Genomic DNA, 22,573 nt, shown 5'->3' with positions numbered 1-22,573 from the left:
CCGCTAACTGCAATCACTCCCCAATTTGCGGAAAGAAAGAAAAGGAGTTCTGAAATATTACGAAAATTCACAAATCAATGTTGTTTATTCCATTTAATCTCAGTAAAACAATACTATAACTCCTAAGCGGCTGACTGACTTCGATTGTACATCTTTTGATGCCTATTGTCTTGCTTCTCATGATGTTTTCCAGTTTTCCCGCTCACACCACTTCCTGAATGCGGCGGAATTTCTGGCAGAGTGACTTTGGGATGAGATTTCTTCTTCTGCTGATGATGTCTACTCTCGTTGGCTGCTGACTTCTGCTCAGCTTCTTTGGCCATTCCCGATTCGGCGTCGGAGTCCTTCTTGGACGACGATGACGGTCCCATGGAGAGCACCTCAGCCAGAGTGGCGGCTCCGTGAAGCTGAAATCATCAGAACACCAGATCAGTGATGACTGGAGTGCGTACAGGATGTGGGTGAATTCCCCAGAAAGACGCCTGTAGAGATCTTTGATCTCAGCCGTAAATATTTACACTGAGAAGCGGAAAAGTGTTTCGCGGGTTTTTATTTCCCATATAAGAGTGAAAATTTGCAGAATATCTCAAGAATTTCGTGGCTATTTAAACAAGAATTCAACGGAGAAAGGAGAGCAGAATGTGCAATGACTCAATTGCGTCTCTCTTAAATTGTGAGCAGAACCAGATGAACACTGGTTGTATGCAATGGGAAAGTAATCAGTGGGACTCATAAGAAAAATCGGATTTACACTGCTAAAAATAAGCAACGAGAAATTACCAAATTTTACCTACACTCGAAAATATGTCTTATGGTTTGTGTCAATTGCTGGTTATCATAGTTGATATTTACATTTAGAAAAATAATATATTCTTGAACCAAGAAATCTAGAATTCTTGGACTAAAAGAAAGGAAGTATTTTTTTCAAGAATTCAAAAATTTATGGCATACAAAATAAGGAATTTTCTAATGCTTTATTTCAACCCAAGAGACTGAAACGGACTTAAATTTACACTGAAATTTAGGAAAAAAAAGTCTTAATCGCATTTTAGCCCGAAAAATGCTAGTTTTTATTGCTGGTATTAAATTCAGAATAAAAATAATTCTAGTATATTTCGAAATCGACTTAATTTTAACCCGATTTTCTCTCAGTGTGGAAATGTTAAATAGCTAATGGACCTATTTAATTTGTAGGTAAATTAACCTATTTAATTGTTTTACACTCCGTTTCTCACGCGTTGTCTGAGTATAATGAAAAATGTAGCTTTATTACCTCCAGATTGCGCCTGTATTTGTCCCTTTTGGCCGTGTAGAGCACCCAGGCGGTGTACAGGACCATGATGAGCGCGGGAATGATCACGCCGGCCAGCACGGCAGTCTTTCTTATCCACGCGTGATAGCAGGCCAACATGATGATTGACAGGGCCACGATCACTGCCACAATGCGCCCAGTTGTGCGTCGCTCCTCCTGCGAAAGGCGATACGGCGGCGATTTGGGTTAAGGATCACTAATGATACAGATCTCCGGAGGCGCACATGTTGTTTTCGTATAAATATTTGACTGATTTTCCCACCAGCAGCCAATTGACCCGTGGAAATCATCTGGGCCGAAGAGTGGTGCAGCTGTAAAAACACTGCCTGTGTGGCTGTGGTTGAATGTGCGGGAAGGTTTCGGGGCATAAATCACTTGGGTAATGGCGCAAATTACAAGTTCAATTGACTCGCGATCAGAGATGGATTCGTCAATGGAGCGCCAAAGTCAAGATGAATGGAGAGCTGCAGTGACGATGGGCGGGAGGATAAACAAGAAGAGCTATTTTATGAACTGCGGCCGGAGTGAGGAAGCCACAGGAAGAAGTGGGATGATGATCCAACCTTCGGTGGTCACAGAAAGTGTGCGCGATCGATGGTGAATTGGGCGGGTGCGCGAGGGGGTGGGATATAAAATTGAAGTGTGAATTGTGTGTTTGTACGCTTGTTTGAATAAATATTTAGATGATTTGGCTTCAATATTATAATTATATGATTTGCCTCTCTCGATCACGGCTCGTGTGCGCCTTCTTCGGCACTAGATCATCTCATGAGCGCCTCGAGGGTGGAAAAGTTGAGATTTTTTCGCCAAATCACCCACGGTTTTATCACACTTTCTGCTTGTTTAACTTACTCGCGATCGTTGGATTTGGTTTTCATCCACAATCGGTCGATTTTGATCCATCTTCGCGCGCGTTAATCTCCCACGAGAAGTCCGCAAATCTTTTCACACCGCTGATCGATGGAATTTTCCTTATTTCTCTATTTATCTCAGCAAAGACAGCAAAATTTTCCACCTCACTTCCCTCCCAGAATCGCAGATCTTCTTCTGCGCACGATGGAGATCCACCGCGAAAAGATGCAAAATAGAGACTGACGATCGACGAGGCGATCTCAGTTGATTTTTCCTCAGAGATCGTTAAACTTTTTTCCTCACTCTGTTGCGCCGAAGTCTATTATTTTTAGCCAATTTCCTTTTCTCAATTAATTGAGAAAATTCCTCAGGATTTCGCGCGATCTTTTGTCCTCGCAACACTCTTGTTCGCTTTTTTTCTCAACATTTTATTTACGCTTTAGCTCCAGCTACAACTTTTTACTCTCTCTCTCTCGTCTGTGATTTTTTTTCGTAAGATTTCTATACAGATTTCCTTTAACACTGCATTTTCCGATATTTTCCTCCCTTTCTTCATCAATACACTTTCACAGTTTAGCGATTTTGTGATGTCTATAAGAGGTATATTGAAAAGAACAAAGAGAGTTTCCCCTTAAAGGTATCGACGAATGAGAAAGATGTCCAAAGCAAATAGTGTTCCTCCCATCATAATCACGATATTTAGAAATTTTAAAATGATAATTACAATCCTCTTCTTCCATCCTTCCTTTTCACTCACAATGATAATTACTTTCATGTGAAAATCATTCCTAAACAAGAGCTAAATAGATTTGTTTAACATTATAATCCTTAACTAAAAGAAATCACTATGTTTTTTTTTTTGAAGAGATAGTGTGTAAATACAAAATCGTATTTTGTCTTAAATCAACTAAAAAGTTACTCTGTCACGAGAAAAATGTGATGCTTAGTTAATCTCCACCGCTTTTCATATCTCTCGCGTTCCAATGATTCTCTTCTGTGTTGCACAATTTTCCATTAAACAGTCGCAGAGACTAAAGGGAATCACGTGGCGTCCGTCGCTATGACTTCATTGCTAGGTTCCGAACACATCTCGAAGAACTTCTTCGTCACTTCTTCCATTGTTGTGTCATCGCGCAGCTCAACAAACACGGATTTCTGCAGAAGTGCACAAAGACGGTCAGCTTGAGATTTCAGAGATTCTTTAGGATGAATGAAAAAAAGACTTACACTCCCATCGTCATTTTCTTGCCGCAGAATTCGCCAAGTGTCCAGAATTCTTGAGTATTCCAAGTACTTGTCTGTGTTGGCTAGAGATTCGTAAACATGACACAATCCACGGTAATCGTACTCCAGACCCGAATACGAGTCGCCAAAAAGGCGCAGACCTGGTCAAAGAGTAGCACTTTAAGTGATCTAACATTTTACCCTAACAATGATCAAAGGCATCTCTGCAGATTTCTATAGTCCTGTAAAGTAATATTATCGGATAACTCACTTATTTCGATGCTCTTGAGATAGAGCGACTCGGCTTCGTGATGTTTCTGCATGTGATAATTGTAGAGGGAAGCCAAGTGCCCAATGGACAAGCCCACTTCGTAGTCATAAGCACCTAAGAGGTCCGTCTTGATCTTGATAGCTCTCTGGTGCATTCGCTCGGCATCGTCGAACTTGTTCATACTCTGATACAGTCTCCCCAGATTCCCGTAGTGCTTCGCCGTCTGCACATTGATCTCCCCGAAGGCCTCCAGTGATAACTCCAGCGCCGACTTGTGCAGCACCTCAGACTGATGGAGCAACTCCTGATGGTCGGTGCCCGAGTGCAGCATCATGTTGTCCAGTGCGATCTCCTCGAGGATGAGGGCCTTGACGCGCTTCGCGGACGCCAGCATGAGGTGGTTCGTCGGCACAAGCTTCTTCATGATTGTGATGGCACTCTCTACGTGATTGCGTGCCGTGTTGAACTTCCCAGAGCTGTACTCGCGCACATACAGAGCATACGCGAGATCTTCGTGCGCCACAGCGACCAGGAGATTCATGTTCCCGAATATTTCCGTCTTGATCTGCAGCGCCTCGTTGTACACATCCACACTGGACGTGATGGCGTCCACATTGAGCAAGTAGAAGCCATAGTCGAGCAGCGCGTCCGCGTACTTCTGATGATTGGGCCCATAAATGCTGCGCGTCTTCGTCACGGCCATCATGATGAGGAGATTGGCCTTCTTGAAGTGACGCTTCACCACACACGACTTGGCCGCCTGCAGGAGCACATCGATCACCACCTTGTCCGGGATGTTTTCCTGCGCCACATTCTTCAATGCCCGTATGCTCCACGTGTAGCTCTGATCGTACTCGCTGCGCGCGAAAAATAGCACCGATATTTGCAGATAGAGATTGGCCAGCAGGCTCTTGGGAATGCCCTCTGTGTCCACCTTGTCGATGATCGCCTTGTACGTCGTGTCGGCGTCGCGGAAGAGGCAAAAGTTCGCCTGGGCGTACAGCAATCTCTGCAGGCAGTCCAGTTCCGTGAAGAGATTCTCCATGGGCGCCTCGTCGCTGGGAACATTCCTCACCACGCGCAACACATTCGACAACACCTCAATACTCTCCGCCAGCCAACCAGCCTCAGACAGGAACGTCCCGAGGCGCAGTCCTAGGTCCACATCCTGCCGACGAGACTTCCGCACACTCTCCTCATCCTCATCATCGTCCGCATCCTTGCTGCCGCCGCCTTGCTTGTACCATCGTCTGTACTCAATGTAGTCCACATAGCGCTTCGTCAGGCACGACACAATAGGCAAATTGTTCTTCACGAGACTCGCCACGCACTTGAGCAACTTCTGCCTGGCAGATCCAAAGCGCAGCAGCTTCGCGAACACCATCAAGTCAGACAACTCCTCCAGCAGCGTCTCGCACAAGTCCGCCTTCTGGGAGATCTGCAAGACGATCAGAGAGAGGGAGAGAGAAAATAGACTGATTAGACAAACAAAAACAGCCTTGGAAGACTTCGGCACACACACGGAAATCAATTCCTCTACGCGACAAACGCAACTCTCCAAGGCTGACCTCGTTGTTTTCCTTTCGCGGCAAACATTCCACAATATCTCCGCCACACAGTGATAACAATGAGCCAAAGAAGGTGGCCCAAGAAAATGCATAAGAAAGCAATATGTGTGGCGGAGAGAGGAGAGCTTCGTCTGTTTTGATTTCACAGACGGCTAATCTTGTCTATTAACATCAATTAAGCGGCTCAAAGTGCCACTGAAAAACATCCTTTTATGCGTATATAGAAGATAGACGGGAAAATGTGTGGAGAAATATCTTTCCATACTGAGAAAAGTTGCTCCATCACAACAATACTGTCGCTGTAAACTGAGTATATGTTCAGGTGAGTGACAAGAAGTAGGTTGGAATTAGTCAAATATGGGGCAAAAAATTAAGTTAATTAGCAATTTTGCATAATGTACAGAAAATAAGTGAAATTTGCAATTCTTATCAATTGACCCGCCGATCTGAACTTCATGCTCTCGCATTACTGAGGTTTAAGCCTTCGGAGATTTAATTGGAGACACTAAAAGGGATTGTGAAGTTTATGACTTTGAGAAATTGGACTTTATTGCACAAGTATTTAATTGAATAAACTTTGCAGCGCAACCCTATCCAATTTCATGCACTGATTATTTCTCAAAATCCGTTTAACCCTTTCACGATAGTCGAAAAATTCTTCCACTGTAGCGAGAAATTGAAACGCCTGATTAGATCAATTATAAACCTAAACAATTTGACCAACTAACACCAATTAAAATAATAAATGAAAATACAGATTTTGCAAAGAATAGATTTAAGAAGAAAAGAAATAATAAATCTATAATCTACACTTCTTCTCAAGCATTTTGTGAAGATATTCTAGTGAAAACGTTAAGAAACACATGAAAATCGGACAACATAGTGAACATTCTGTGTTTTAGACCTTAAATCTCGTCAATTTGAGGCTCCAATGGACTCGCAACTTCTCGTATGTTTACTGAAAGTAAACGTGTAAAAGAATACTAGTGAAAGATAGTTTCCTCTTATTTCTGCTGTCGTGAGTTTGAAGACCATCATTTCCAAATACATCCAGAAGCAATCTTGACTGCGAGGGGATTCAGGCTTGTGGAAATGAGAGTGTAACATATTGAAGTGTCAGAAAGTTTTTCCCAATACCGACACTTATCGATAAGAATTACGTGCAATTTCCTTTCTTTAACACAATTTTAGGGGATAAACAGAACTGATATTGACTAATTAGTCTTTATACTGTTAATTTCAACTATTTTCCCCTCAAAATTTGGTCAGAAATGTAAAAAAAAAGGGAAATTGCACGCAATTCGTGTCGATAATTGTCGATATTTGGGAGAACTTATCGCGACATTTCAACGTAGTTGGGATAAGCGCTAAAAAGAGAAGTCACAAGCTGTGATCGCAAGAGAAACAGCACTTTATGAATGTTATTCTTCGCTCTTCTGCGTGATAGGGAAATAGATAGACTTTGTGTGAAAGCATTGTTACCTAGTTTAACCATATTGAAAGCAGATAAAGTAAGCAATAATAAAAAATAGAGATAAAAGTCAATGATGACGAAGATAGAAAAATTGTGTAAATATTGCTAAGTATTGCGAAGTTAATTCAATAACTTGAAGTGTGCAAATTGAGTGATTTCTTTTCTTTCTGTGTTAAGATCAGTCCAAGGATTCAGCGGAGATATTCTAGACTTTAATCTAGGTTCTCAGGTTTAAAGAACTTGTTCCACATATTGTGCATGATGCAAATTGCAGACTTTGTTAAAGCATTATTTGATTTTTTTTTGTGTTTCTGACCTTTCTGACCTCATTTCAATTTTCAATCATTCAATTGACGGTTAAGATTCCCACTTAATCTTGCTTAACCTGAGCCAAGAATACTTTTGGAACACACTGTATATTTTTGGCTAAACTCGTCTTATCAAAACGATTAGTTTTTGCATGTGCTTTTCGGGTTGCTATCAGTGAATTTTTAGAGGCTTTGTGTAGGAGATTCGCGGGCGTTCTAATAGAGGTTTTTGGGAAGATTGCAGTAAATCGGCTCACAATAATATTGTTTAGCAATTTGTGGACAACTTCTCTCTGCCTTTCTCTCCCTTCTCTTCGCGATCACTTTCTCCGGACGTTCCAATCAGTTCTGGATGATTGTGGGATGGAAGAACAGTGGTTTTGCGGGGAAAATGGGTGGAAAAACGAGTGAAAAAGCGCCTCTGTCGCCCCTCGAAATGAAACAGAAAGTCGTCGAGAAGTGCGGTTTCACTTTCTAATATGTGGCTGTGCCTCTCATTTCTCTTGTCGTCCGAGATTCCAGGCACCAATCGCGCTGATCTCTGGCCTCCTCTCAGCGTCCAGACACCACAGATTCTCCTCAGCAGCGCTTCCTGGCCACTGATCGACTGTCGTCCTCCGATCGCGCCTTCGTCCTCATTTTGATGGCAATCGTCTGGATGATAAGACATTGCGGACTTTCTCGCAATTTTTGCGTCCCGACGTCACTTTCGATGGCTAAAATACTGCCTTTGCGTCTGTATTCGTGTCATTGAGAGACGTCGTCGATATTTTTATCGCACAAACATCACGAGTGAAAAATACAAGAAACATAAATTTCGCAAAAATTGCAGATGCTCTCCCAGCGAGAATTTTCCCCGGAAAACCCACCATAAATCATCCCTGAATGAGACTGTGAATTCACGACACGGAATCACAGCGGAAAACGTCCTGAATCCGCTGATTTTTCCGTCCTGAGCACTCGTGAAAAATTTCTCCTCTCAGCTGACGACTCAAAATCTCCATTGTTGTGAGTTGGAAAGATGGTTTTTGTGGGCAGCAAAGTGTCCCAGCTTTTCCGCACTTGTACTCACCGCATAGTAGATTTCGGCCAGGATGACCGGCGGCAGCAGTCGGAGGGCATTTATTTTCTGCAGAGACGCGACACTTTTACTCAAATTAGCCACATATTTTCCCAAACACAGTTCATAGAGCGAGCTCGGATTCCTCGCGCTGTCCATTTTTCTGCAACAAAAAATACACACTGACAGACGTCAATGAAACTCACCACCGCAACTGAGATTTGACGTCGCGCGATTCGAATTGGATTTCAAGCAACATTTCACGCAACTCTGCAATTTTCCTGAAAATTATCTATTTTGCTTTCACTGGATCAGCTGATTCCAAAAACTCTTCAGATTAACGTGGAATGGACAGAATTAATTGTCCAGTGAAAATTTCGCATAATTTGTCTAATCATAGAATCATAGGGTTTTGTTTTAATGTTTTTAATCCAAACAATCATTTCTTAAGTTGAGAATTATAATATGTATTTCAGTTGAAATTTCTAGACACTAAGATTTTCTCGTGAATTTTCTAGACCAGACTTGATCTCAGAAATTTGAGTAAGAAAAGTGTTTAATTGAGAAACTTCGTCAATCGCTTGAAGTGCTCCATAATTCTACATTTTCTTGAATGTGAATGAAAAAACCTTCTCTATTTTATCAGTAAAAATTACTAAGTTACTTATTCTTTTCTCAATTGTCTACTCATATTTGACTTCTATTTTACAAAGCTTCGTACAAAAGTCCTTTCTTCCCAATAAATCATTTGATTCATATTGGGAATAATATTCTTATTCCGTTGAGTGAGCTCGCCGTAATCCAATTTAAATTCACCACTTCTGGTGATTTTCTCCACTCTTTTTCGATGTTTCAAAGCGCGCAATTCAAAACCGTTCAAACCTGTTCCAATTGTAAAAATCCAAGAAATGTGCCTTAAAGTATTTAATTTACAAAATAAAATCACTTTATTTACACCAAAATTTGTGCACTACGTGGAATTAATAAATTAATTCACTATTAGACGGCCACCAGTGGCGCTATTACACTAGACGTGAAAACCACTCTCCATTCACCGAAAACAAGAAAGAAGAAAATGATGCAGGCCAGAGGACATTCGCTAGGGGAGCAGGAGGCGGAGGAGGAGCCCTAAGAGCCAAACTCTTGCGTAGTGCTGTCAATGGGGGCGAACTCGTACGATCCGCGCCCGTCGAATTGCAAATAGTATTCGTGGTGCTTCCACAGCGACTTCCGATGCGACACCGTGAACAGCGTGATGCCCACCTTCCGGCAGTACTGATACATGCTGCCCTCCACGTCCACCGACACCGCGCTCGTGCACTCGTCCAGGATGGCGAACTGCGGGCTGTGGTAGAAGAGACGCGCCATGGCGATTCGCTGCTTCTCGCCGCCCGACAGCACGTCGATCCAGTCCTCAATCGCGTCCAGACCCTTCTCGCGCACCTGCAGATACGACAGCTGCACCAGGTCCAGGTAACTCAGGAGGTCCTCGTCCGAGCGCCCACGCCGCAGCATCTCGTCGTGCGTGTGAGGATAGATTATCTGCGGAGGAGCAAAGGAGTGACAACAGCGAGTCCTGGGCTGGACAACTCATCAACATACCTGATCACGGAGGGTGCCCAGTGTCATGTATGGTCTCTGGGGGATGTAGAAGAGCTTCCCACGCGGTGGTTTCGTCAATTTTCCACCCCACATCGGCCACAACTCGCCCAGAACGCGGAACAGACTGGACTTGCCACAGCCATTGGGTCCACACACCAGCACATTCATCCCGGATCTGTAATTACCCCGTCATTAGACTCACTGTCCAGCACTCTCACAATCATCCGCGAACTCACTTGACTTCGAACGTGAGCTCCTTGACGAGAATGTCACCGTTGGGCGTGACCAGAGGCACTTGGTCGAAGCTAATGATGTTATCTTGGAATGCAAGAATACCCTGACCGACGCCAATCTCACCGTCAGCGCTGCTGGAGTTGCTCACCATCGTGCGCTCATATTTGCCCTGATTAAGATCCATCAGCACACTTCTCAGCTCTGTCATGCGCTGCGTGAAGCCCGCCAGGCGAGAAAGCTCCCGACCAGCCAGAACCAGACGACCAATGGCCTCTGCCAGTTTCACTAGCATCCGCCCAAAGGTGTAGTATTTCTGGAAAGATCAGTCCACTCTTCAGCAATCCTGCCTCACTTCATGCCTCAATAAATGCACACTCACCCTCAGCCGGTCACCCTCGGGGCCACCCGTGAGCAGAGGATGATCTTTGGTGAAGAAGGGAATGGATACGGCATAGAAGCCCACAATAGTGGCAATATACTTTCCCACGATGTTGTCCACGATGCCCATGCTCACCCTGAAGTCCAGGAACTTCCTCATGTGCGACACCAACTTGGAGAAGCTCGCCAGAATTGTCAACTTCTCGCGATTGTTGCCCTGATAGAAGGCAATCTCCTCGGAGTTCGTGATCAGGCGACTGTTCACATACCGGAACTCACCCTCAAGCTTCTGCTCCATCACCGTGAGTCGCCCCGTGGGTCGGCGCAGATGCGTGAGGAAGATACCAGCAAAGAGGAGATAGGCTAGCAGAATCGACGGCGTCTGACCGCCCAGATTCACCGTCAAGCGATACACGTACAGCATAATGTCGAGAGCCGGCTTGCTTACGTTCGAGTACAGATCCGTGAAGCTCTCACAGAACTTGTCAATGTCCGTCGTCAGCAGTTGGTCGGCATTCGCTATCCTGTTGTCCAGATTGGACATTTTGTAGTATGTGAACCCTCTGGAAAAGAAAAACGCATGAATCATTATCAGGAACTCCGTGGAACAAAGTACAGTTGGTGGTTCATCACTTATTATCACAATTATCGTATTTGCAATGTCAATGCCTACTCAGATTGCGACTCTTCATCACCTCTCAGAAAAAGGAGAAGAAGTGAATGATATCTTATCGTATTTGTTCGCTTGTCTAATTGTTTTTGTATTTCTTTAATAAATTTTATATTGCTAATTTTCTGATAGACACACCAAGAGTGATTAAGCAATATTCACGCTCGATTCGAGACGCTGCGTGCAGGTCAAATTCCTATCCACGTTTTCTCAATCTTATTGTAAAATTTATTAATTAATCATCTTCCTCCATGTGGTTGTTTTTATTATTTATAATACCGATTTATTTCTATGATTATTACTCAATGCTGATTAGGTGAAAATATCGATATTGTCCTTAATTCGACACTTTTTAAGCAACTTATCAACTGAATTTGACGAAGAAAGCCAACATACATAAGAGAAACGTTTAAATACAATAATTAGAAGCAATAAAATTCAAGATTATTGCTGCTATTATCAATAACAAACTAATATAAACGTACAATTGTAGCTTGAATTAATTCTCCCTTGAAACTCATTTCGACTTAAGATACGATAACAAGTGATGAATCCAACGCCTGATCAATCATTGTACTCACTTCAGGTATTCATTGTACAGATGATTCGACAAATTCGTCCTAAACCGCAACTTGAGCTCTCCAAGGCTCCACTTAAGTACGTTATTGACTACGGAAATCTGCAAATAGGTGAAAAAAAGGGTCGGTAAACACAATGCAAATCACACTTCTTGAGGCCAATTCACACTCACCAGCGGAAGTGCAGCGAAGAACTTGAGAAGGGCCTTCTTGAACTTCGGCCTGTTCATCGTGATGATGCAACTCTCCACGACCGTGGCATTCTGGATCATCCAAATGTCGCTGATGGAGCGCGCGATCAGCGACATGCCGACGGTGATCATCAGCGCACTTTCCACACTCCAGGCACGTGGAATGATGATTCCTGGGGTGGAAAGAAGTGGACAGCGTGATTGCACTTTTGCCCTTTGGAATCCACACACTCGTTTACACCAACTCAGCCGATCATTGTTCGAGGCACTCAATTGAGGCGAGAATGCGATTAGATAAGAAAAGTGCTAGTCAATTTTCTCCACTCTGAGCTATGATATTTGCCAAAAAGCTTGCTGCGTTGGCGATAGTTTCCTCACATTGGCGCGGAAGATTTCGCAACAACAGAAAAATCAATGGAATATGCAAATTACAAATCTCTGCTTTTGCTTTCAATGGCAAAACCCTTCTTTATATAATAAACATTGTGAAAATGCAAATTTTCTCATAGTTAACTGTTAATATATTAATATATGGATGCTATGAAAGTGAAAATTTGCTCTCTTTCCCACCTTGACCGTGATTTTGACGATTAGTGGAGCAAAAACTTTCGAACAGCACAGAAACTAATGATAAACTTTACGGAAAGTGTTGGTGAATCACGTATTTTTCTTTATCTCTACGCTCAAAGCGTGGGACGATTTCTTAATTGCCATTGTCTGAAAGAATCTCTGTGATGAAATAAAAAAAAATATCCAGCAAAGAGTGAAAATTGTCTCTGGAAAACTCCTCCCAAAGCTGAGGAAATGTATAAGCTGCAATTGCAACAATCACAGCAGAAGCACAACAATATTTCGTGACAGGGTTTCACTTAATTATTTACATGGTCACAACACATGGCTGTGGCGGGGAAACGGGAGAAAAAAGCTTCATGAAAATGTGAAAAACTAGTTTTTACACACTCGCTTCGCACATACAAGTCCATTTTGTTATAATGGCAATGCAAATGATATTATTGAAACGAAATTCAATGTCTTCGTCATTGTCTTTCACATCGATAGATTCAGCACTTTTTTTTCCCCTTGGACTTGGAATTTCAGTCAACGCACAGACAGTTTTTCAGAATGCATTCAGAGTGACAATTGCAGAAAAATGCGCTGGCAAAAAAGTGCAATGAGCGGCACAAATGAAATTTCCATGAAGCCAACTTCTTCGATGTTCCATTAAATATTCCAGGAATGGTCGCTTCTCTGTTTAACCTCGTGGCCTCGTCGGCATCAATTACAAATGTATTAGGCAGTCACTCTAGCCGGCCACAAAAGTCACGATTTTCAACAGTTGCGGCAGAAGAGCAACAGTCCAAAATCGATCTGCTCCACAGACAAACTGATAAGTGGAGTGATAAAAACTCTACAAATCTATGCACTTAAAATTATCTATCAGATTAGCTGCATTTCTCGCACTTGCTTTGCAGGTAAAGAGAGCTGAAGAGAGGAATTTCGCCTAATGCTTCGGCAGAAAGTGATAGAAAAATATCATCAAAGGCGTGGTTGGCAAAAAGAAAACTTTGACACTAATAAAGTGTACATAATTCGTGAGCCAAGAAGCCAATTAGGCGCAGACTTTTTATCTCTTTTGGCAAAAATACACCTTCAACGTCACTATTGAATGTTCTTCTCGGTGATAAACTTCACAATTTGATACAAATTACAAGGGAAATGAATCATCCATTAGAAAAAAATAAAATCAATAGTAAAAATGAACTCTGTAGAATTCTTTAGCCTGCATTTCCATAAATTACGCTTTAGAACTTCCTGATTGGAAAGTAGAAACGACACAAGAAAAGGATGAATTTTTGTTGAAAAACCTCGAATTGTCGCTTCTAAAAAAGTCACATAATGAACTCATCGTAAACAAACGATTTCCATTCATACAAAAAACTGCGAAATACTCTATAAACATTTGAGAACCTTGGTTTCAAATCTGTAGTACAGACTTACGATGTAATTTAACAGTGAAAAGAACTACTTGAATTTATTCTCAACATTCGTATTGTTTGCAGTTAATGAGGAGAATTCTTCAAATGTCTGCATTTCAAATGATCACACATAAATTTTAATATAACATCTTAATCAATATTAAATTATTGCTGGGAAAGTCAAGTTTTTCGACTTTTCTCAAACTATTTTCAATGCATATATTAAATTTTGAGTATCGGTCAGAAAGTCAAAGTTGGCAAATATAAACTTGAATTAAACCCACTCAAATATTCTACTATACTGAATGATTGGAGCGATTTCCACTCAAACTTAGGAATGTTAAACTTCAAACATGTAAACGAGAAACATTCGGAACGAATAAGGAAAAAACCACCTTTGCTATTCTCGTCAAAACAGTGTTACAGACGCTTGAAAAAGAGCCACAATCACAGATTGATAATTCTTTGCAAGTTATTCTGCAGTTTCCGATTTGTTAAACTGCTTTTGACACATTCATTAAAACAATCTCTGGAAGTCGTTTTAAAATAACACATTTAGGCCGTACAAATTGGCTTAACATGTGTGAAACAGAATTGCAAAACCCACACAAATGGTGAAATTTTAACAAAATCGCTACTTAAAGCCTTACGTGTGTGACTCAGAATATCTAAAACTGTTTTAAACAAATATAACACGTTTTTAATGTTCCTTGTTTGAGTGGGAATTGATCCAGATTATAGAATCGATTGTTTTATCTTCAGACAACGCGTGAATAATCGTAATTTAGGCAAAAGAATTCAATCGAAATTCGTTGTTTATGCAATGATGATTTGCTATAAAGAATCAAATGCAAGGCAAGCACAAATTCACAAATTATTTCCCACAACGTAAACATTTCTACGATCGCGAACTGTGTTTTCTTCTCTCTGAATTCTCAAACGTGCCCATTCAGCGATCCGGACAATAGTCTCTCTCTCTAGTCAGTGATTTCTATAGGCTTTCAGCGCCGAGAGACGCAATTTGGCGGAATCTCAGTGCTCAGAGATGATGAGTGGACAGAAAAACAGAAAGTGCTCAATCAAGCGCCTGACTCGCGCGGCCAGCAAAAAAGGGCACTTTGGTTCGCGAGCCAGACTCCAGCTAATCCACTTAGCGCGACCCTAACGAAGGGTGACCGGCAATTTGGGGCCTAATTGGCCGCGGACTATCTCTCACCGAGCAAGACGCGCAGCTGCCGGAAGAAGATTCTGTTCACATGCGCCTTCTGCGTCCTCTTGTCTTTCTTCTCCGCGATCAGGTACTGGATCTGATCCTCGGGACGGGACTTGCGCTTCCTGGAAGTGAGACGTGGGGCGTTGGTGGGGCGCTCAAGTGGCAGTGGCCGCCGTGGCGAGTGCGTGAAGTCATCGCGGAGCAATTATGTAATCTCTGCGTGTTTCTGTGTCACATTTTCTCGCTCTCTCGCCACCTCTTCCTCGACTGCCCGCCGCGCGTCGCAGAGGCTCTTCTGGCCACTCCGCGGACATTGCGCAAGACGCGCGTGGATTATGCAAAAGAGGAAGGTTGAGAAAAAGGTGCCTGGCCAGTTTGCGGTTGGCTCAGGACTGGCTGGTGAGCGAGGAAAAGTGACTTCTTTCACATCATTCACTTTTCACGGCCACAAGCCGCCACTGCCCGCGGACTTGAGCTGATCTGTGCAGCCTTCTTACCCATTGCGATTGGATCTCTGACCGTACAGGATTATCCACACGGCCGCCGAGACGCCCAGGCAGCTCAGAAGGCTGTTCTGGTGCTGGGCAAGTTTACTCAAGCTCGGTGCCATGACACACCAAATCCACCCCGGAAAACCACCTTTTCACCCACACTGCACAACAGGAAACCACCCAGGACTTTCACTCACTCGTGCCGCAACACGCACACTTTCACGATGTGTGGAAAAACCGCTGGGAAATGCTCAATGACACAAGTTTTCTGCACTTGTTTCCCACTTTCACAGCAACTCCATTTTTCTGCGATCTCACCTCGCACGCAAATCACTCGAGACTGCCGGACTTTTTCGCATGACAGCTGTTTTTCCTCCGGAAATCGATGAGACTTGCACTCCCAGCCGCCGCGGCGCTGCAATCGGTATAACAGCGATGGTGAATAAAATCGTGGAAAGTCTCGAAAATGTTACAAATCTTTCCAATATTCTTTGATTTTCTTTATTTAGCACTTTTCCAGCTTCTGGAAATGTCACAAATATATGTGTAAAATTATCAAGAAAAGTATATAAAAGCACTCTGAAATGCAGACACTTGATCAACAAAGCTGATTCAATTATCCCGCCAAAAAGCTTTTGCGTGATGAAAAATGTATGAAAAACCAAGATTTATAGTTATAGGAGGAATATGAGTATATATGGAAAATTAGGAAACTGACACAAGTGAAGAAAACATGAAAATCTATCACTGGACGTTTTGGAATATCCTGGCCGAGATCATGTCATCATTCGGAATCGCTGGAGTCCTCCTCGCGGCCACGTATAATCTTGAGACTGGGCTTCTTCACGGCACTTATTTCCGTCTCCTCCACCTCAATGACGCCTCCCACAGCCAGGCGACGCTCCAGCACCTCCGTGGCGAAGTCCGGCTTGCCGCCCAAGTCGCGCAGTCCCACTACGTAATCCGTGGTCTTACTGTTGCGCACCAGCACAACCGTGGGGGCGCCGCGAATGCGGAGCCGCTCTATCAGGAAGGGCGCTCGTGCGGCGTTTAGACGGCAGAAGCGCGCCTCCATGTGCTTCGCCGCCAGCCGGCCCAAGTGCATGTCGAACACGCGGCAAAGTTCCTCGTCGTCACGGTAAAAGTGGCACACGACGTTCGAGCTGGCCTTGGTGGCGTCAAAGAACTCCCGCTCGTCAGCCAAGTGGCCGTACTGCCCGTGGCCCTGCAATTACGGGAAGGCGTTAAACAGAGTTTTGGAGAACATCTGGCCGAACACCCACGTTCTTGCGCCACTGTTCCATCTTCAATTGGCGCTCGCGGAACTCCTGGAGGCGCTTCTGTCGGAGAGTCGCCAATTCCTCCTCTGGCGTCGCATCCAAGCGAGCGTCCAGCTCAGCCTCCAGACGTCGAGCGGCAGTCAGTAATCCCTGTTCCAGGCCCTCCATGCTCGTTTGTTGCACTGTTTAATGTGTCACCCTCAGCTCACCCAGCTGTTCAGTTCGCATTACAAAACGTTCACATTCGCGCGATGTATGCAGAATTGTTGCCTCAGATTCTCTATTTGCACATAATTTATTATTAAATTGTGGTTTTTTTATGAATAGAACCAGTGACAATTTGTTAATTAATCGAATAATGTAATTTCTTATTGCGCAAATTGCTTTGGAAGATTAAATATTCCGGTGCGGTGTAATCAATGGAGGTCATCAAAGACGCCCGCGTCATGAATTGCTCATCGCGTTAATGGCAGTATAACAGTTTGGGTGTGGTGTCACTGTTTGGTGTTTTGCCCTCAGATTTGGCTGCGTTTTCTTCCCAATTGCCATGGATTTCATGAAATTTGTGGCCTATTGCGTGCTCTTTGCAGCCTTCTGCAACACCTGTAAGTGGAATTCTGGGGAAAACCTCCACTGCTTTACTTGCAATTGCAGCGAAAGGTCGTTGCTAGGTAAACATAACCTCTCACACTTCTTGTTTTTTCCACTCTGAGGCTCCGCCCTGGAATGCTACGTCTGCGCCAATCAGTCGGCTAACACGGAGAAGTGCCTGAAGACAATAAAGACGTGCGAGCCGGGCGAGGATGTCTGCCTGACGGAGATCCGATGGGGAAGTATGCCGTACTTCTCGCAGGGCGCGCTCAAGCAGTACTACGTCTCCAAGCGGTGCTCCACGAAGGAGGTGTGCCAGAAGATCCGCTCGCGCTACATGCCCTACTGCACGCACATCTGGTACGAGGACTGGTCCTGCTCCGAGTGTTGCCAGGGCGACAGATGCAACTACTTCATAATAGTGAGCATGACCTGTTTTCCGCCGAATGGCGCACGATTTGACTGTGCGTGTCTCGTTTCAGAGCGCCGCGAATGACCTCAGAGCGCCCCTGGCGCTGCTCATAGTCGGCGCCTACATGCTGGTCAGGAGACTAACGTGAAGCCTTAGAGAAGAGTCCACCTAATCTCGTAGAGATTCAATTCCGTCCAATTTCCGTAGGTGATAAGAAATAGGAATGCATTCCGTCCAGAAGTCGTCCGAAAGGGATTGCAAACGGGTCTGACTTGCGATATATTTGGAAGATGGCAATCCCTTTTATCTCTGACTACACGAAAGAAGTTTGTATCCTTTGTATTTGTATAAAGAAAAAAAAAACACTCTTGAAATCACTTTAAATTAACTCTCTCGCGCGCTCTCTTTATTCAATTACAAATATGACCCATTGTTGCAATACCCGCACACACACACTGTCTCAAATTCACGGAGATTTACCATCTTTCGGGGGTGGCTTCCTCGCCCGCCGGCGAACAACTCTTGCCTAAGGAAACTCTCTGAAGGGGGGATGTTTGGATACTGGAAATGACTTATAGTTCGTCGCGCAGAAGCGTGTAGCGATTCTTCGACGGCGCCAACTTCTTGAACGTCGACTCTGGCGGCTGCGTGGACTTCTTCACGTCGTTCTCCTCGGGCGTGGTGTCCTTCTCCGGGCCATAGTGGAATTCACGGTGCAGCTTGCCGCTGTAGAGATCGTTGAGGAACTGCTTCAGCTTGCCGGGCGTGTACATGTCCTTGACGTTGTCGAACAGATACATGTGCCGGAAGGAATCGATGGCAATCAGTGGCAGATCAGACTGGGACTTTCCGAGATGGTGAAGAGGATGAGCGAAGCGTTTTCCATCGGCCACCAGGAAGTTGACATTTTCTGGAGAAAGAGAGAAAATTCAGAAAATGGTTCTAGATTTAGTTGGCAATGTTTAATTTCATAGAGACGAAAATTTGACGAAGAAAGACGCGAAAGCAGTTTCTGGAATCAATGTTTGATTGAGAAAACTTGTTATTTCACCGTGTTTTTCACATGGGAGTTGGTAATTCTAAGAAATATGAGCTAAAGATCGCTTTCAGTGCCATTGTATTTCAAATCTTTCAAACCATAAGAGGTTTTATACAATGACTTGGGAATTCACTTGAGAACTTTCACTTCTATTCATCTCTTGAAAATATTAGAGTTTAAGTGAAGTTCGGAGAACAAAGTTCAATTTGCAAGACTCACAAAGTACCTTATAAAGCAGTAATAATAATCTTATATCAGCCATTTTCATGAAAACTGCACCATCCAAAGTAGTCGCTTTTCTTCTATCTAAATTTAATGAATTTTCATGCTTTCTTTTATATCCTCAGTTATTAAATTGCCAAAAGATATTTTGCTTGACAAGTGTCCAAATCCTCTTCAGTACAAATCAGTCCATCAATAACCACATTATAAATTACACTCGCTTATCTTTTTTGCCGGTTTTGGCACCATTAAACACCATAAAATTTATGACTGTGTGTAATTTAAATTACTACGAAATGCCTTGCCTTATCGCTCGCCTAGCCAATAGGTTTTGCACGCGTGGGGTTTAAAGAACCTTCATTTAAACTTCATGAAGGTGAAACTTTCGCTGCCACTTGATGGCGACAAGCTATGTAAATAACTGTGAATATCTTACGTTTCTCCGAGAGAAGTTGCGTCTCCACGATGGTCTTGAAGTCCTTGATGATGTCAGTGTCGTCAGTGGCGTGGAAGAGGATGAGGAAGGGCAGGCCCTCCTCCGTGAGCTCCTCGGCGTTCTCGAATGTGATCTCGCGCACGAGCGGCACGCACTTCTCCTGCACCCAGATGTTCATCTCGTCGAAGCTGCCCATCTTTCCCGTGTACGTCTCGTCGTTCTCATTGGACACGGCCACGTCGGGCCGGAAGACGACGATGGGATGGCCGGGCGGATGCATCTGGGAGACAGAGTCACCGAAGCCCACGTGAAACTGGCAATCCTCCTTCAGATTCGTGGCCACGCGCCTGAAGATGTTGTACTCGGGCATGTCTCGCCGATCGAAGTAGCCGATGATGATGCGCTTCTTTGAGTCCAGGTGCTCGAGATCCTTGAGGCTCTGGAACTCCTTAATGGGGTCCTCCATCTGCTTCCGGATGAACTCCGAGAAGGCTTCCACGGAGCGCTGGCCGCGGTACTCCCTCTTCATCGGCTGCCCGTTGCGGATCACCTTGAGCGTGGGGTACTTGCTGATGTGGAAGCGCGTCGCCACGCTGCCCTCTTTATCACAGTCCACCTTCCCCATCACCACCTTTCCGGCGTCCGGAAACTCCTTGTGCACCTCGTCCGCCGCCTCGTCGAAGATTGGCTGCAGGATGTTGCTGAAGCGACACCACTCGGCGTAGAAGTTGATGAAGACTAATTCATTTGACGCTGCAAAGATCGCAAAACAGTTAGTCTGGCTCCGGGTGCGCCGGATGTCACGTGAAAACAGCCCCCATTCGCTCACCTAGGGTCATGTCGAGGTTTTCACTCGTCAGCTGCACCGCTCCGCCCTCCGCCCGCTGGATGAGGACGCACAGCACCTGGAAGAGCAAGAGAATCCTGCTGATGTCGTGGCATTCCGGGACTTTGTCGCCGAGAGAATTGGCCCAGAGAAAAAATAACCTCGAAGTGCGCGAGCCGTGAAAAAGCCCGGAAAACCCGTGAGAGTGGCGCTAAAATTGACTCACCAGCAGTGTGTTTAGCAGAAATAGGACCCCCCTAAGTAATTCACTCATATTTAGACCTAAAATTACACTAATTACAGGTGTTTTCCAGCGAAAATACAGCGAATGTTGTGGTATTTTGTTTTATTCAACTGCTGTCGCCAGCGCCACTGCGACCATCCCGGAAAACGTGGCATACGCTTATCGATTAAGTGCAGTGAAATTGGTGTGAGTATTGGATAAATCCGGGGGTGAAACCAGTCAATTGCAAGAAACATGTCAAAATCGCACCGGTTTCAAATTTGAAATGAGTAGGAATGAGAAAAGGGGCTAATAATTTCTGAAAAACATTTTTATTCATGTCTGGATTTGATGTAATAAAATTTGTCCTTATTTCTATGACAATAAAATGAAAGTTTCATTAATGACTTGCCGAAATGCATTGTTTTATTATGAATTAAAATTTTAATACATTTGACATCATACATAGTTTTTGTCATGTCATTGTTCTTTTCCCTATCTTTTCCGCATACTAGCATCAATCTTCTAACTTTCAAGTTATTGACAATGAATTTTAAACAGGTTTTAACATATTTTCGGGGGAAAAATAGATCAAATCGGCAGTCTAAAGACTAATTAGCCGTATCAGTTAATTTTTCTTTTTTTTTATTATATCGATAAGTGTCGGTAAGTTCAATAACTTGCCGACATTTGAACGTAGAGGGATAATTCCCTTACACTCTTTGCGGGACAATCACAGCCGGAGATCCTCAAGGAAACGAGATCGTGCGCCTCGCAGAAGTGCTGCTGGGGAGAATGTATGCAAATTGTTGCAATAAAAGTTTATGGGCAGACCATTAGGGCGAAAGGAGAGGCAAATAAACGATGCTTTTTGGGAGATATTTTGAAAGATGAGGCGCAATTCGTCTCCTTCGTCTTCTTTTTTCGGGCGCGCACTAAGTACCGAAATATTGTATCTTCTTCAATGTTCGGAGGGCACTGTAAAATGAGGAATGAGATGGTTTCTGAGCCACACGTCTCTGCCCGACCTCCTTGCGCCCAATAAATAACCCATGAAAAGAGCCTCTATGACAAATGAGTAGAAATTTTCGGGACTGAAGAAATGACAGAGGCGAAGGGGCAAAAAAGTGTAGCAGAAAGTGATGAAAAGTCTACATGATCCCTTGTTGAGTGACCGACTTTTGTTGCCGATGATCCCGGCGTGGGAGCGATCGCGCGCTGATGCTCCAATTGAGCGATCCTGACAAACACCTTGCGGACGAGGATCGAATGTCCTCGAGTTGCGTGATCGACAAAGGGATGCTGCGTGATCAAGTTTCGCTAATTTTCCCATCACTTCCCTTCGCTCTCGATGGCTGGAGGGAGAAAATGAGGCTTTGAGATTGCAATGAAAGAGATTTTCTTGTATCTCCTTGCGATATTGCAGCAAAATCCATCATTCTTTACCTGAGCGGTGGAGAAGACAACAGGTAGTTGTCGGTTTCTGCCTTTGTCCCAATTTCCTCGATTTGCACTGAAGATTCCACCTTTTCATCCTCCAACATCCATCCTAATTGTCCTCCTTGCCAATGCCATTCGGGAAAAAAAATTGACGGCAATTTTGGTCCTTCCAGCACAATCGCACGATTCCTTCAATCAATCCCGGTGACCATCTGAAGAATTGGAGAAGACACAGAATTGTTGGGTGCGAAAATTTATTTATTTAGACACTCTCTCGGGTTTTTGAGCAATGTGCAAAGGGGCAAAAGAGCCTGGCATTGTGTTGTTGTTGCCGAATTCGTTACGACATCGCCTTTTGTGTACATTTGCCATTGTGTCCAGGAGGAAAAGCCACAATAAAATTCAGTGGGAACTGATTGTCCTGGAGTCCCACAAGGATGCTACCGAGGTGGAGACCGCAGAAGAAAGGACAACAATGGTGAATCGTGATTCCAGCTCTGTTTGGCGTGAGATTGTCGGTTTACACCCAGATTTCGCCCACAAAATGCTAAAGGAAAGATATTTGAAAATGACTATTCACGCCAAAATTGCAAGTTTTGCTGTAGTTTTGTGATTTCAGGCACACTTTATGCATAAGAAAGTTCGAATTTCGGACACTTTCTCGGGAGGAAACTTTGTCCTCTTCCAGGAATTGGTCATAAT

At 43.9% G+C, this 22,573-nt stretch overlaps 6 protein-coding genes across 6 annotated transcripts; 1 reads left to right on the top strand and 5 right to left on the bottom strand.

Moving 5' to 3' along the window:
- Positions 1-84: 84 nt before the first annotated feature.
- Positions 85-2,389, bottom strand: LOC132262214 (uncharacterized). Its single transcript, XM_059761398.1, has 3 exons — positions 2,165-2,389; positions 1,274-1,468; positions 85-407 (listed from the first exon to the last, which is right to left on the bottom strand). The coding sequence occupies exons 1-3, from the start codon at positions 2,213-2,215 to the stop codon at positions 123-125; spliced, it is 531 nt and encodes a 176-aa protein (XP_059617381.1). The 5' UTR covers positions 2,216-2,389; the 3' UTR covers positions 85-122.
- Positions 2,390-2,626: 237 nt separating this feature from the next.
- On the bottom strand, positions 2,627-8,248 carry LOC132262664 (amyloid protein-binding protein 2). Its single transcript, XM_059761999.1, has 4 exons — positions 8,082-8,248; positions 3,660-5,097; positions 3,392-3,549; positions 2,627-3,319 (listed from the first exon to the last, which is right to left on the bottom strand). The coding sequence occupies exons 1-4, from the start codon at positions 8,226-8,228 to the stop codon at positions 3,206-3,208; spliced, it is 1,857 nt and encodes a 618-aa protein (XP_059617982.1). The 5' UTR covers positions 8,229-8,248; the 3' UTR covers positions 2,627-3,205.
- A 400-nt stretch (positions 8,249-8,648) lies between these two features.
- Positions 8,649-15,741, bottom strand: LOC132263585 (ATP-binding cassette sub-family D member 3). Its single transcript, XM_059763421.1, has 8 exons — positions 15,409-15,741; positions 14,915-15,033; positions 11,705-11,895; positions 11,535-11,632; positions 10,285-10,846; positions 9,908-10,218; positions 9,672-9,846; positions 8,649-9,611 (listed from the first exon to the last, which is right to left on the bottom strand). The coding sequence occupies exons 1-8, from the start codon at positions 15,519-15,521 to the stop codon at positions 9,198-9,200; spliced, it is 1,983 nt and encodes a 660-aa protein (XP_059619404.1). The 5' UTR covers positions 15,522-15,741; the 3' UTR covers positions 8,649-9,197.
- A 126-nt stretch (positions 15,742-15,867) lies between these two features.
- LOC132262071 (thioredoxin domain-containing protein 9) lies at positions 15,868-17,019 on the bottom strand. Its single transcript, XM_059761205.1, has 2 exons — positions 16,686-17,019; positions 15,868-16,627 (listed from the first exon to the last, which is right to left on the bottom strand). Exons 1-2 carry the CDS (start codon positions 16,848-16,850, stop codon positions 16,187-16,189), a joined length of 606 nt encoding a protein of 201 aa, XP_059617188.1. The 5' UTR covers positions 16,851-17,019; the 3' UTR covers positions 15,868-16,186.
- Positions 17,020-17,145: 126 nt separating this feature from the next.
- On the top strand, positions 17,146-17,983 carry LOC132262673 (phospholipase A2 inhibitor NAI). Its single transcript, XM_059762011.1, has 3 exons — positions 17,146-17,287; positions 17,396-17,694; positions 17,756-17,983. The coding sequence occupies exons 1-3, from the start codon at positions 17,230-17,232 to the stop codon at positions 17,831-17,833; spliced, it is 435 nt and encodes a 144-aa protein (XP_059617994.1). The 5' UTR covers positions 17,146-17,229; the 3' UTR covers positions 17,834-17,983.
- A 76-nt stretch (positions 17,984-18,059) lies between these two features.
- On the bottom strand, positions 18,060-20,683 carry LOC132262672 (endoplasmic reticulum resident protein 44). Its single transcript, XM_059762010.1, has 4 exons — positions 20,435-20,683; positions 20,212-20,287; positions 19,383-20,135; positions 18,060-18,595 (listed from the first exon to the last, which is right to left on the bottom strand). The coding sequence occupies exons 1-4, from the start codon at positions 20,480-20,482 to the stop codon at positions 18,258-18,260; spliced, it is 1,215 nt and encodes a 404-aa protein (XP_059617993.1). The 5' UTR covers positions 20,483-20,683; the 3' UTR covers positions 18,060-18,257.
- Positions 20,684-22,573: the final 1,890 nt, after the last annotated feature.

The sequence above is a fragment of the Phlebotomus argentipes genome, unplaced genomic scaffold (genome assembly GCF_947086385.1).
Source record: "Phlebotomus argentipes unplaced genomic scaffold, Phlebotomus argentipes genome assembly contig_15, whole genome shotgun sequence".
Classification (NCBI taxonomy): Eukaryota; Metazoa; Arthropoda; class Insecta; order Diptera; family Psychodidae; genus Phlebotomus; species Phlebotomus argentipes.
This window is presented reverse-complemented; position numbering and strand designations above follow the sequence as displayed.